Genomic DNA, 13,582 nt, shown 5'->3' on the forward strand with positions numbered 1-13,582 from the left:
GGGGTCTCACTCCGGGGTCCTCACTCCGGGGCCCTCACTCCAGGGACTCACTCCAGGGACTCACTCCGAGGTCCTCACTCCGGGGTCCTCACTCCAGGGTCTCACTCCAGGGTCTCACTCCACGGTCTCACTCCAGGGGCTCACTGCAGGGGCTCACTCCAGGGCCCTCAGTCCAGGGCCCTCACTCCGGGGTCCTCACTCCGGGGTCCTCACTCCGGGGCCCTCACTCCAGGGTCTCACTCCAGGGACTCACTCCGAGGTCCTCACTCCGGGGTCCTCACTCCAGGGTCTCACTCCAGGGTCTCACTCCACGGTCTCACTCCAGGGGCTCACTCCAGGACCCTCAGTCCAGGGCCCTCAGTCCGGGGCCCTCACTCCGGGGTCCTCACTCCGGGGTCCTCACTCCGGGGCCCTCACTCCAGGGTCTCACTCCACGGTCTCACTCCAGGGGCTCACTCCAGGGGCTCACTCCAGGGCCCTCACTCCAGGGTCTCACTCCAGGGTCTCACTCCACGGTCTCACTCCAGGGGCTCACTTCAGGGGCTCACTCCAGGGCCCTCAGTCCAGGGCCCTCACTCCGGGGTCCTCACTCCGGGGTCCTCACTCCGGGGCCCTCACTCCAGGGTCTCACTCCAGGGTCTCACTCCACGGTCACTCCAGGGTCTCACTCCAGGGTCTCACTCCGGGGTCTCACTCTGGGGTCCTCACTCCGGGCTCCTCACTCCCGGGTCCTCACTCCCGGGGGTCTCACTCCCGGGGTCTCACTCCGTGGCCGGGCAGCAGGGTTGGCTCAGTTTCTGCGGCTCACTGAGCTGCTTCGGGCAGGGCAGGATCTCTCCGGGGTCATGTATGAGCTCGGACCCTGACTCCCAGCCCCCCTGGAACTGACATGAAAGTGAAGGATTTCTGTCCAGGCAGATTTGAGCAGAAGAGGCCAGGTTTGGGTCCTAGGAGCGCAGATCAGGCTGAGCTTGTACCAGGCATGGCGAGAGGGCAGGGCTGAGCTCAGGAAGCCCTCCGTCCCCTCAGCCTGGCCCAAGATCAGAGACAGGTGAGGGGTCTCGGCCTCACGAGGGTCTTCAGGGAGGGCAGAGGAGGTGAGGGCGGGCAGGTAGAGGCTGTGCAGCGGTTACACACCACGCCCTGAACGGGGCGGAGCCTTGGCAGAGTTCGGGGAAGGGTCTCCTTTTGCTGGAGGACAGGGCGCTGGGCCCTGAGGGGTGGTGAGGGGACCCGAGTCTGTGGCTCTAGAGCCCCCGGGGAGGACATCCACCGCCAGTTCCCCCCTCAGCCTGAACTCATGGCCTGAACCTCATGGCGAACGTCACGTCCGGTGGGCAGCTGGGCACGTCCCGACCCCGGGCAATACCACTCCTCGCGCGCTCATGTCAGGAGTGCTCACGCCGCTTCAGAATTGGCTGCCTCGGCCCCGGCGTTCACACGTCCTCCCCATAGTCGGGGCTGGGATCGGCCCCAGCGCAAAGGCCCTGCCCTGCCTTCAGCCCTGGAGAGCACCCAGGCCCCCAGCGGGCCACCTTCCTGCAGCCAGGAACCCGCAGGGCCGAGGCCAAGTGCCAGCCGGAGCCGGGGAGCCGGGGGCCAGCCTCTGGGGACCCAGGACCCCGGGTCTGCTACCGCTCCCAGGCCTGTTCAGAGCGCTTCCGCAGCCACTCACCTGCTCTGGAGGGCCAGGCCGGAGGCCGTGCCCTCTGTGCGCTTGCTGCCCCGCCTCAGTCCTGCCCCACCCCGTCCCCGGGCCCCCACGGCCCCTCACCGTGGACAGGGTGGCCGGCCTCGTCCTCCAGGAAGCCATGTGGGTGCAACCCGGTCCTACTACTGGTTGCCAGCCCCTCTGTCCACGGGGCTCTGGGCCCACTGGGTGGGGTTCAGGCCCCTCCCTGTCAAACCCCACTGTGAAAACCAGGGGACCGCCTGCTCCAGGGACGCCAAAGGCGAGGGCTCTGCCTTCCAGCGTCCCCGGAGAGACCCAGGGTGGAGGTCAGGGCAGCCCCGCAGAGGCGCGCAGAGCCTGGGCTAGGAGCTCCCTGACCGCTCTCCCTTCCTCACCTGAGCACCCCCAGGATGGGCAGGACGCCTACCCCCTTCACAGGTGGCCTCGGGGGACCTCAGCCTCGCCTGGTCCTCCCCAGGGTGGGGTGGTACCCCTGCCCCAACTCCAGGGGATTCATGGCGGGTAGGCAGCGGTGCCGGGACCTGCCAGCCCCAGGGGTCTCTCGGCGCGTGTCTTTCAGAGGCTGGAGGACACCGTCCTGAGCCCCACGGCCAGCAGAGAAGATCGGGCGCTGACCGTGCGCGGGGGGCGCTGGCGGGCCTCCCCCATCCCCGTGCCTGCCCGCATCCGTGACATTGTGGCTGGCAGCCTGGCCGAGGGGCCTCGCCAAGGTGAGGGGCACCCCAGGGGAGCGGCAGGGCGGTCGGTGGGAGTCCAGCCCCAGGGAGCCCTCCCCGCCCTGTGCCCTGGCCTGGCTGGCCCCTCCGGGCCTGTCACCGTCCTGTGCCAGGGTGAGACCCCCACCCTCCCACGGAGTCACCCACGGAGCTAAAAGCTGATCTGCACAGCGTGCTCACCCCTGAGCCGCGGAGACCGTCCCCACCCAGCGTGCATTTCTGTTTGCAACTCTTGCGACTGCCAGTCTCGTTTCTCACTGGATGAGTGAGAATCCTAAAGGCTGGAGCTCGGAAGGCGCAGGTGCAGAGCAGCGGTCCGCCCGAGCTCCGGCCCCACCCACCGGCCCCACTGCTGGCCCTCTCGCAGTCGGTCACTGTGGCCACCAGCCTGGCCCCAGGCCATGCTCCTGACCCCTCGTGCATGGGTCTCAGAGACCCCTTTTGGTAGTGAGGGCCTCTCCAGCCTCTGAGAGGAGCCAGGGGCCTCGCTGGGTATGTTAAGGAACAAGAGAGCCCCTGCGTGCTTAGACCAGCACTTCCTACTCGGGGGGACGGGACCCTGCAGCCCTGAGTCAGCAGTTCTCAAGCCCAGCGGGGGTAGGGGTGCCCAGTGTCCAGGCTGCCCCCACAGGCCCTCTGCTGTGCTGGTTTGGGCTACACTGGGGAGAGACGTGAGTGGGCATGTGCCCACCCAGAGGAGAGGAGGCGCCGCTTCCCTGCACCAGGGGCCCCTGGGCCAGGTGGACAGGCTGCCGGACTCGGGGCTGGACGGCCACAGGCTGACCCTGCTGCTGCACCTGCAGGGCTGCGGGAGCCCCTGGCTTCCCTGGGCTCCGGGCCGGAGGAACACACGCTCCTGCAGGATGAGCTGTCCCGGCTGGAGGACCTACTGGCCCAGGCGGGCGCCGAGCGGGACGAGCTGGCCGGCAGGTACCACACGGTCAATGAGCGGGTGAGTGCTCAGGGCGCCTGGCAGCCTGCCCTGGGGTGACCCACGGGCCTGCCAGCAGGGGGACGACAGTGGCCAGCCATGGCCGAACCCTGTGCCGCAGAGAGAGAAACTCAGGCTAGAGTGGGCAGGTGAGGCAGGATGGTGCCCAGGGGCCCTGACCCAGCTTAGGCAATGACTTGTGCCTGTCTGCCCAGAGCCCTGGGGGGCGGCCGGGACAGTCCCGACCCGTGGGGCCAGCGCCCTGCCCAGCCCGAGCATGCGGCCACGCCTGCCAAGGGGAGGTGGGCAGGCTGGAAGGAGGTGACTGCACCCCAGCCTCTCCCCTGACAGCCGAGGTGGACAGACAGGCCCTGGACACACCCTCAGTGCCCCCGGCGGCAACAGGGCCTGCCAGGGTGACCGGCTGCAGCAACAGGCCGTTAGGCCCCGAGCTGTGCGGCCGGGAGGGCCTCCGGGTGTGCAGGTGGGGAAACTGAGGCAGAGCGGTGATGGAGGTCACCGGGCAGGGCCTCTGTCTCGTGTCCACCGCCCCAAGTCGTGGCCTCGGAGCAGGACGGGGCAGGCCCACAGCAGGGGTGTTCACAGCCCCTGTGTCTGCACGGCCCCCTGCTCTATGCGACGGGACGGACGACCCCAGATGAAGAAACAGGCTCACTGCAGGTCCCAGTCATGCAGGGCCGCGCTGTGGGCTGAGAGGTGACCCGGTCTGGCCCTTTCTCTGGTGTGACCAGTGACCGGGGCTGAAAGCGTGATGGCCCCAGCTGGCCATGCCTCCTCGAGGGTCCTAAGGGCTTCCTGGGGTCGGCGGTGTGCCCAGCCCCACGAAGGGGCCCCCCGGACCCTGGTCCTCACCCCCAGCCCCACGAAGGCCCCCCACCCCCGTCCTCACCCCCAACCCCATGAAGGCCCCCCACCCCTGTCCTCATCCCCAATCCCACGAAGGCCTCCCAGACCCCCGTCCTCACCCCACCCCCCAGGGAGCTCCCTGGGGATAAGGGATAACGTCCTTATCCCCAGCTCCACAAGAGGCCCCCAGACCCCCATCCTCATCCCCAGCCCCACAAAGTCCCCCCGTCCTCACCCCCAGCTCCACAAGAGGCCCCCCACCCCACTAAGGGAGCCCCAACGCCTGTCCTCACCCCCCAGCCTCACAAGAGGCCCCCAACCCCCATCCTCACCCCCCAGCCTCACAAGAGCCCCCCCACCCCATCCTCACCCCCACCCCACGAAGGGGTCCCCCACCCCGTCCTCACCTCCACCCCCCACAGGGAGCTCCTCGGGCAGGACCAGCGGGACGGAAGCACTGGATGAGCTCGCTGCCCTCCCCCTCCCCGGCCCGTGTGGAGCTGGGGGTGGGGGCATCTTCCTAGCACAGGGTGGGGAGATGTTGGGAACAAGAGGCCAGTGGGAATATAAGCCACAGAAGCCCTGCAGCCAGATTAGGCAACCGAGTGAGTCAGTGAGATCCCAGCTCCAGGCCGCGCCCGCCCCCCTGCACACATCCGGCACCCCTTGTGCGGACCACGGAGGAGCCTGGTCTCCCTGAGTGCCCCGGAGGAGACAGGCGGGCGGCATGGGGGTGGGCGTGACTGCTCAGTAGGCCTCTGTCTCCTTCCTCCGCGGGTCCCCCAGCCCCTCCGCGGGCCTCAGGGGAGCCCCACCCTCCCCGCCTCCTGGGCCCCAGGCCCCGCCGCAGGGGGGCCCTCCGTGCTCCTGGTCTTCCTGTCTCAGCCCCCGCCAGCCGGCCCCCTGGGCCTGCTGCAGCCCCTCCTCGGACCCCCAGAATGTGCTCCGGGTGCAGATCTGGGTGGTGCCCCCGGCCTCCAGCAGCCTCTTTCCCTCAGAGCGAGGTTGCCGTCAGCTCAGCCCTGAAGACTCACCGGTGGTCTGGGCCAGTTCCAGGGGCTTCCCTGCCACCAGACCCACCTGGGGGCTGCAGGCCCACCTATGGTGGGGTGGCTTTGTCCCCCTGCTGGATGAGGGGCTGGGGTGGACAGAGGGTCAAGCCCAGGCAGAAGGGGCGGGGTGGGACCCCACGCGTACTCACTGCAGTGCGGGTGACTGCAGGCCGGCTCCATGTCCCCTCACCTGGCCTGACGCGGGGCCTCTTCAGCCGGCCGCGGCACGAGGCGCAGGGCAGCCGTGGGGCCCACCACCAGCCTGACCCCTCTGACCACACCCCACTCGACCGCACCCCTGACCCCAGCCTAACCCCCACCCAGCTGGAGACCCCCGGAGCCTCCCACCATCCCTGGGAGGGCCCTGTGCCCAAGCCGCCCGGCCCGCAGGGCTTGGAAGCAGCCGGCCAGGTGGGTCATTGCCCTCTCAGCTGCAGGCCCGGCTGCAGGCCACCACGGCCCAGCTGCGGAGGTCGGAGCTGGAGCGCAGCATGGACCTGGAGGACGCCCTGGGCCGTCTGGAGGCGGCCGAGCAGAGGTGAGGCCGGGCGGGCGCGGCCGGCAGGGCTGCAGGGAGCCTGCCGGCAGGGCAGGTGCCCCGGACTGTTGGCGACTCCTCCAGAGAGACTCCGAGTCAGAGCTGGGGGTGCAGAGCAGGGCGGGGCGGGGGCCACACACCTGGGCCTCAGTCTGCTCCCTGGTCTGCCCCTCCCCAGACCCCCACACCAGCTGGGGCAGGGGTTCTGGCCCGTGCTACAAGCAGGGCACCAGAGCTGCCTGTGAGCCTTGGTTGGCCTGGCCAGTCCTGGGGTGTCTCTCAGTTGCCCCCAGTCCCACTCTTCTTCCCACTCCAGCCCTGACCCCCCAGGCCCCTTTGGCTTCAAGCCGCTCTGTGGTCACGACCAGGCTCATTTGAGCACTGTGGGTAATTGTATGTCACCCCCGGCCCCCCAGAGGGAGCCCCAAGCCCCAGGACACGCCCCTGGAGGGAAGAGCGTCTCACCAGGGTCCCTGCCGAGGGGGGCAGGCGGGGCGGGGCCCCCAAGGCGGCTCCGTCGCCAGACCCAGGAAGGTTAAGCTGTCTGTGGCATGCTTCCCAGATTTGGTTCCTCCTCAGGGACACTGGCAAAGGATCAGTGCTGAAAAGCATCTTGAAAACCAGTTTTGGAGAAGCGGGGGGTAGGGGCAGGGGCTGCAGAAAATAAACCTCCAAGAGGCTGAAGCCCCCAGAGCGGAGAAGAGCAGAGGAACCCCCATGGGCTCGCGGCCTGGCCAGGAAGTGCGGGCTCTGCAGGGTTTGGGGTCCCCGACTGCAGCCACACACAGGTCTGCCTTGCGGGGAGAGGCCCACAGTCACGGAGGGGTTGCCCCCTCCCCGGCGCACACCTGACCCCTCCCCCCCAGCCCACCCCGCTACAGGAATGTGCCTCCCTCCCAGCCCTGGTTCCCTCAGCTGGGGCTCCCAAGCCCTGACCCTCTTGCTGGTCTGGGGTTCACCTCCACACCCTGGAGTGAACGGCAGCCATAGTCGTGAGGGCAGAACCAGGGAGCTCAGGGAGGGAGGAAAGGACAGCAGATATGTCGGGGGCGGGGCGGGGTGCCAGAGGGGGACCTGAAGCTGGCCTCCGTTTTCTGTCCCTGTCCGCGGGGGAGCCACTGCAGGCAGTCAGCACCACTTAAGAGTGGTGGGGCTGCACAATCAAGCTGGGGTCATCTGAGCCCAGGAGGTCTGGGGGCTGGGGGTCTGAGGGGAGGCTGCCCGCCTACAATCACGCTGCCGCATCCCTGCCCATCCAGGAGCACCAGCCTCTCCCAGGTGAACGCCCTCCTGCGGGAGCAGCTGGAGCAGCTGAGGAAGGCCCACGACAGGCTGGCCGAGGAGCTGGCCAGGACAACGGGCAGCGTGCCCCGTCTGTGGGCCGAGCTGGAGCTGCGAGAAGCACAGCGCCGGACCCACAGAGAGGTGCCCTCCAGCTCCTGCCTATGGGCAGGGCGACGCCCGGCTCGGTGCCCGCGGCTGACGTGGGGGTGGACAGCGAGGACTGGGAGGGGGTGAGCTGGTGGCAGCCCCCGCCACACCACGACCCTGCTCGGCCTGACCACAGCCATCTGCGGAGTGGGGGACACCAGGTGGGAAGCCCCCCGCTTTGAGAAGGAGCCCAGGGCTGGACTGGGAAGTCGGGTGAGGGCTGAGCCCTGGGCCCCATGTGGCTGCCCTGTGCCAGAGGGATGAGTCTCCGTGGGCCGGACTCCCGGGCCAGCAGGAACCCCGCGGCCTCTTACGAAACCCTCAGCCCTGGTTGGGGTCAGGGCACGGGGCTGTGGCCTCAGCCTCACTGCAGCGGCAATGCCGTGTGGACCATGCGGGCTGGTCGCCAGCTGCAGGACACGCAGTGTGAAGTAGGGCAGGACTTGAGACTGTCAGCCGTGCCTGTGCCCGGCCGCACCTTCCCTGATCTGCCCTGGATGCCCCCCAGCGCCTGCCAGCGGCCTCCAGGGCCGGATTTCTCCCTGGCCATGGGGCAGAGGCTGAGGTGGTCCCCGGGTCCAGGCTGACCCTGCACGGGGGTCCCTCGGACAAGCCCACTGCAGAGGAGCCATCCCAGCTCTTCCCACATGGACCCGGTGGAGCAGGGGCTGCCCCTGCTCTGTGGACATGGCTCTTCCTGCAAGACAGCTGTCCCGGGACAGGAGGGTGTGGGGAGAAGGCACGGCCTTTCCGATCAGATCAGTCCTCACAGGGCGCTGGACTGCCATGGAGCCAGTGAGACAGGGCGGACACCTCACCCCCAGCCTCAGCTGGATGGTGGGACAGGCGCCCCGGAGGCAGACCTGGGTCCAGTCTGGCGCCACCGATCAAGGCTCTCTACTCCCCCTTGGCCTTGAACGCCTCTCCCACTTGCTGGCAGTGGCTTCTCTCAGCACCTTAACGAGGTCCTGGCTCCGTCTCCTGGCTTCCAGCCCGCCAACACCCACTGACCCCTGACTCCTCTGGCGGGCATCACACTCTGGCCGCTGGGGGTTCTCTGCTGTGACTTCCTGTGACCTCCGACAGCAGACTTCTGTTTATTCTGCTTCTGCTCATCAGGGTTCCTTCTCCCTTTGTCTGGGGAAGCCGCTGTTCTGTCTTCCACCGTTGCCCGAGTCCCCCCTCCTGCACCCCTCCCCTACTCCCTCCTCTGCTCCTCCCCTCCTCTCCCTCCCTTCCTCCTCCCCTCCCCTCCCTCCCTCCTCCCCTCCTTCCCTTCTCCCCCCACCCCTCCTTTCTCCACCCCTCCTCACCCGTCCCCTCCCCTCCCCTCTGCCCCATGCACCTCACGCTTCCTGGGCTCCTTCCTACGCTCTTAGCCTCCTCTACTTATCGCCCTGGTCTATGTCGTAGGTAATTTGTTCAAGCCCACCCTGCTGCTCATCAGTTTCCTCTCCTGGTATCCAATCTCTGTTAAACCTGCCTATTTGGTGTAACTTCTAATACTGTATTTTTCATCTTTAAAGCTCCTGCTTTTATTCTGTTCTCTGCATATCTTAGTCTCACGTTTTCCAGCCCCTGCTCTGTTTGTTGCTGCTGCTGCTAAGTCACGTCAGTCGTGTCCGACTCTGTGCGACCCCATAGACGGCAGCCCACCAGGCTCCACTGTCCCTGGGACTCTCCAGGCAAGAACACGGGAGTGGGGCGCATGCCAGAGAGCAGTTGTCTTGTAGCTGTTTCTGATGTTCCAATATCTGAACTCCTTCAAGGTCTGAGTGTACTGTTTCTGCTGGTTCTTGATCATGGTGCTGGGCTCCTTTGTGTCTTTGGTGGTTTTCTGATTTCTTCAGTTAAGAGCCGTGTAGTATCCTTGGAACTCTGAAAATTCTTTGAAACCTGGAATGAAAATGGTATGTTCCAAAAAAGATTTTCATTTGCTTCAGGCAGATTCTAGGGACTCTGATCATCTTTGGGGCCACATGGAAGTAAATGTCCAGCTTAAATTTACTGTTTCAAAACCACCCAGGTTTTGTGAATTAGGCTGAAAACTGCACGGAGGCTAACTCATGCTTCCAAATCCAAATCTCCAAGATTTTTCCTTCCTGTCTTGGTCCCTCCAGGCTGCTGGAGCAGAAGTACCCCAGCCCCGGGCTTATAAACAAACATTTCCCACAGCTCTAGAGGCTGGAAGCCCAAGATCAAGGTGCCAGCCCTTTCAGTGGCTGGTGAGGATGAGCAGGGTTGTCTGAATCACCGATGACACCTTCTGGCTGTCCACTCAAACGGCAGAAGGGAGGGAGAGCTCGTGGGGCCCCTTTGCTAAGGGCACTAACACCCTTCATAGGGGTGGAGCTGAAAAGCCCTACCTCCAGATACCATCACGTGGGTGATTAGGTTTCAACATGTGAATTGGGGGGGACACTGCCCCTCCTACAGGCTGCGTGCATGTGTGTGCTGGTTCACCACCCACTGCAGCTCCTTGCAGTGCCTGCAGGCAGGTGTGTGTCTGTGTGTGTGTGTGTGTGCACATGTGGGCATGTGTGTGCTGGTTCATCTCCTTACAGCCCCTGCAGGCAGGTGTGTGTGTGTGTGTGTATCTGTGTGTGTGCACACTGGTTCCCTGTCCACTGTATCTGCTTACAGCCCCTGCAGGCAGGTGTGTGTGTGTATTCGTGTGTGTGCGGGTCTGCCTGTCTCTAGCACACCTTGCTTGGAATGCAACTTGGGGGGGTCACTCTTATAGGTGAGTAGACTCCCCCTTGAGAGGACCCAGGCTTTCCCCTACGTCCTCGGAGCCCCTGTGGTCAAAGAAACAAGTTCAAGTTGCGTTTGGCAAGTCGCTCTCGAGTCAGGAGCTTTCCCCGTCCCTGGCCTGCGTGTCCCTTACCACAGCGGCCGCCAGCCTCGCTTTCAGAAGCTGTGGAGTCTGGCGTGTCCTGTATTTCCATCAGTGTCGGGCAGGCGGGGCCGGTGTCCACCCCTCCGTGTCACCCAAGCTCTCGATGACCACAGTGGGCGGGGGCCGCTCCAGGAGACGGTGCACCGCAGGGGGCATTTGGGCTCGTGGGGGGCCTCAGTGGGGGTCAGGGAGGGGGCTCAGCAAAGGCCTCGTGAAGGGGCGGGTGGGGTGCGAGTCTGGAGCCAGAGGGCCTTTGGCTTTGTCTGAAGCAACATGGAAAATCACTGGGGCTCCACCAGGTGGAGGGGCTGTGGGAGCCTGCAGAGCCCGGCCTCTGAGCTCAGCGTTCAGGACCCGGCCCTGGTCGTGGGGCTGGGGAGGCGGCATGGAGGCCGGGACTCTGAGTCTGGGCTTCAGTGCAGTTCCCTGCAAGGCTGGCCTCGCTGACCACACGGGGCTGTATCCTGCTGCCTCAACTCTCGCCCACACCCGACCCCCTACCCCCACACCCCCACCGCCCACACCCCAGCTGAGTGCTGCCTTCACCCTCAGGGGGACCAGGCCGAGGGGGTCCTGGCTCTGCAGCTGGGGGCGCTCACCCCTACAGCCTCTGGGAGGGGAGCCAAGCGCTGTCCCAGGTAGGGGGCAGTCTGATTGTTGGGGAGGAGAAGGGGCCACAGAGGCTGATGACGAGGTCTGCTCCCCACCCCCGGTGCCGGAGGAGTGGTGTGGGGGTGAATGGGGTCACGGGCCCCCCACCCCTCAGCCTGGCCTCTGCCTCTCGCCTGCAGGCCGGGCGCGCCCGCTCAGGGCAGCCCCAGGACACCCTCCTGCAGAGGCAGGTCACCGCGCTCCGGGGACGCCTGGCCGAGCTGCGTGCAGCCACCGAGAAGTGCGTGCCCACCCGCTGGCCCAAGGGGGACAGAGGGCACCCTGGGGGAGGTGACCGAGTGTACAGGGCGGGTCAGGCAGGGGGCCAGGTGCCATGAGCGGGTAGGCCACTTAGGGAGCCACTGTCAGCAGGGGCGGGCGGACTTGCATGGAGCTTGGTCCTGGCCAGGCACCTCACCCTTGGTGACTGCCAGGACCTGTCTGTCGTGGACCCTTGAGGCTCAGACAGTCCAAGTCCCGCTCCAGGCAGACAGCCCGTCCTGTGCGTCCTGGCCCAGCCCCGGCCCAGCCCTGCCCGGCTGTGAGGCCACCTGTGGGTCTTCTGCTGAGGTGGGCAGACTGCTGTCCTGAGACCAGACCCCGCCTGTCCCAGCCAGCGTGGAGCCCCCAGGCTGAGCCCACAGACACTCCTGAGGCTCAGCCGGGTGCGCCCTGGTCTCGCAGGGGCCTCGCTGACCTGCGGGCGGATGTGGCCAGGATGGCCCGGCGCCTGCACACGGCCTGCCTGAACCTCAGCTCCAACCTGCGGCTGACGGCCGGCAGTGAGGCCGCTGCCTTGGAGCAGCAGCTGCGGGACAAGGTGCGGGAGATGCTGCAGCTGCAGGGCTGCTGGGCCGCGGAGAAGGCGGCGCTCCAGGCCAGGTGTGTGGGCGCCCAGGGCTCTGCGTATAGGGAGGCCCAAGGGTGGCCCCAGAGAAGAAGCTGGAAGGAAAGACAATAAACCATCAGAGGTGCTGCAGTCACAGGGAGGGGCAGGGCACAACCAGGGCAGGTGGGCAGAGGAAGCCTCACCACGGGGCAGGGAGGGGCAGGGCACAACCAGGGCAGGTGGGCAGAGGAAGCCTCACCACCGGGCTGGCGAGCTGAGTCCGGGTCATGGTGGGAGCTCGATGCTGAACTCAGGGTCTACACTGACCCCCGAGACAATGGGAGCCGCTGAAGTTTCTAGAGCGGGAGAGGGGCGTCTGATCGCAGTGGGGATCAGAGGTGGTCAACGGCACTACGGAGGAGGCAGACAGAGCCGGCTCCCAGGCCCCCAGTGCCCTGGGCTCTGACCTCCGCGTGGACAGCCCTGCCCCACCCCGCTGTCCCCAGACTCGCAGAACAGACACTGCTGGTGGAGAAGCTCACCGAGCAAAACGCGAGCAAGGAGAGAGCCATCTCTTCCCTGAGAATGGACGTGCAGAGACTGGTGCGTGGCTGGGAGAGGGTGGCTGGTGTGTGGGGACCTGGGCCTCGCTGAGCAGCCTCCCCCACCCCCCATCCCTCCAGGAGTCCCAGCATGGCGGCGGAGGCCCGACGGCCCCAGAGGACTCGAGGGCGGAGGTGGAGACCCTGCGGCTTCTCTTGGACAGCATCACACAGGTGCAGGCCCAGCTGGGTCCTTCCCACACGGGCAGCCGACGGGCCACAGGGCCCCTGCGGTTCAGGCTGGCCTGGGAGATGGTCTGGCAGGACCCGTATGCCCTCAGCCCTTAGCTCCATCCTCTCTGCTCCCTGAAGGTGGCCCAGGCAGATGCGGGGAGCGAGGAGCTGGCAAGGAGCAGTGGTGCTGAAGGCGAGGGGGCGCAGGGCCAACGGGGGAGCCCCCTGCATGCTGGGAACTCCCTGAGGGCTGAGTCCCCGGCGGACCCGGACTCAGCACTGTGGGCTGTGCGGCAGGCCATTCAGAGGTGGCGGCAGCGGGAGCAGGTAGGCAAAAGCCTGCCAGGCTGAGAAGGGCCGCTATGGGCCTGCCCGTGGCCCGCAGGAGGCTGCCCCCAGGAGGCTGACCTCCAGGAGGCTGACCCCCCAGGAGGCTGCCCCCAGGAGGCTGCCCCAGGAGGCTGACCTCCAGGAGGCTGACCCCCAGGAGGCTGACCCCCAGGAGGCTGACCCCCAGGAGGCTGACCCCCCCCCCAGGAGGCTGACCCCCAGGAGGCTGACCCCCAGGAGGCTGGCCCTGCAGTGCGTCTCTGGTCGGAACTGCGTCCTTTCTCTGGGAGTAGGGGCCCCGGCTGGCTTCTGTGTTCAGAGGCCTGGCCAGGCCGCAGGGATTCACCACATCCCCACTCCCGGGCAGGAGCTGCGCCAGCAGCTGGAGTCGTCCGAGGCGAGGGCCACAGGGCTCCAGGAACAGCTGTCTGAAAGCCAGCGGGAGCTGCAGGCCTCAAGAAGCCTCCTGCAGGAGGAGCGCCAGGACCTCCGGGGCAAGCTGGAGGCACAGAGCCGGGAGGCACAGTGGAGCCGCATGACCAGCGAGCTCCTGGGGAGGTGAGGCTGGTGGGCAGGGCCACCCCCTCCACAAGGCCCTCTGGGAGAAGCTCCTGGGGAGGGGAGGCGAGCAGGCAGGTGCAAGCCCCTGGGGAGGTGAGGCCGACGGGCAGGCCCACAACCTCCATGAGGCCCTCTAGGAGAAGTTCCTGGGGAGGTGAGGCTGGCGGGGGGCAGGGCCACCTCCTCCACGAGGCCCTCTGGGAGAACAAGCTCCTGGGGAGGTGAGGCGGGAAGGCAGGGCCACCTCTTCCATGAGGCCCTCCAGGAGCAGAAGTGAAAACATCCAGATGGAGGCTGCCTCCCTCCCC

The 13,582-nt window shown here is 66.7% G+C and overlaps 1 protein-coding gene across 8 annotated transcripts in view; it reads left to right on the forward strand.

Moving 5' to 3' along the window:
* Positions 1–13,582, forward strand: part of CROCC2 (ciliary rootlet coiled-coil, rootletin family member 2) — a 69,243-nt gene that overhangs the window by 10,828 nt on the left and 44,833 nt on the right. For all 8 annotated transcript variants that reach the window (XM_010803941.4, XM_010803943.4, XM_010803942.4 and 5 more), the window contains exons 2-11: positions 2,253–2,403; positions 3,213–3,361; positions 5,691–5,797; positions 7,057–7,222; positions 10,919–11,019; positions 11,463–11,660; positions 12,114–12,210; positions 12,291–12,383; positions 12,522–12,710; positions 13,081–13,271. In XM_010803941.4, coding sequence (XP_010802243.1) covers positions 2,253–2,403; positions 3,213–3,361; positions 5,691–5,797; positions 7,057–7,222; positions 10,919–11,019; positions 11,463–11,660; positions 12,114–12,210; positions 12,291–12,383; positions 12,522–12,710; positions 13,081–13,271 — 1,442 coding nt within the window. The remainder of the gene's footprint in view (positions 1–2,252; positions 2,404–3,212; positions 3,362–5,690; positions 5,798–7,056; positions 7,223–10,918; positions 11,020–11,462; positions 11,661–12,113; positions 12,211–12,290; positions 12,384–12,521; positions 12,711–13,080; positions 13,272–13,582) is intronic.

Source organism: Bos taurus, chromosome 3 (assembly GCF_002263795.3).
Source record: "Bos taurus isolate L1 Dominette 01449 registration number 42190680 breed Hereford chromosome 3, ARS-UCD2.0, whole genome shotgun sequence".
Taxonomy (NCBI): Eukaryota; Metazoa; Chordata; class Mammalia; order Artiodactyla; family Bovidae; genus Bos; species Bos taurus.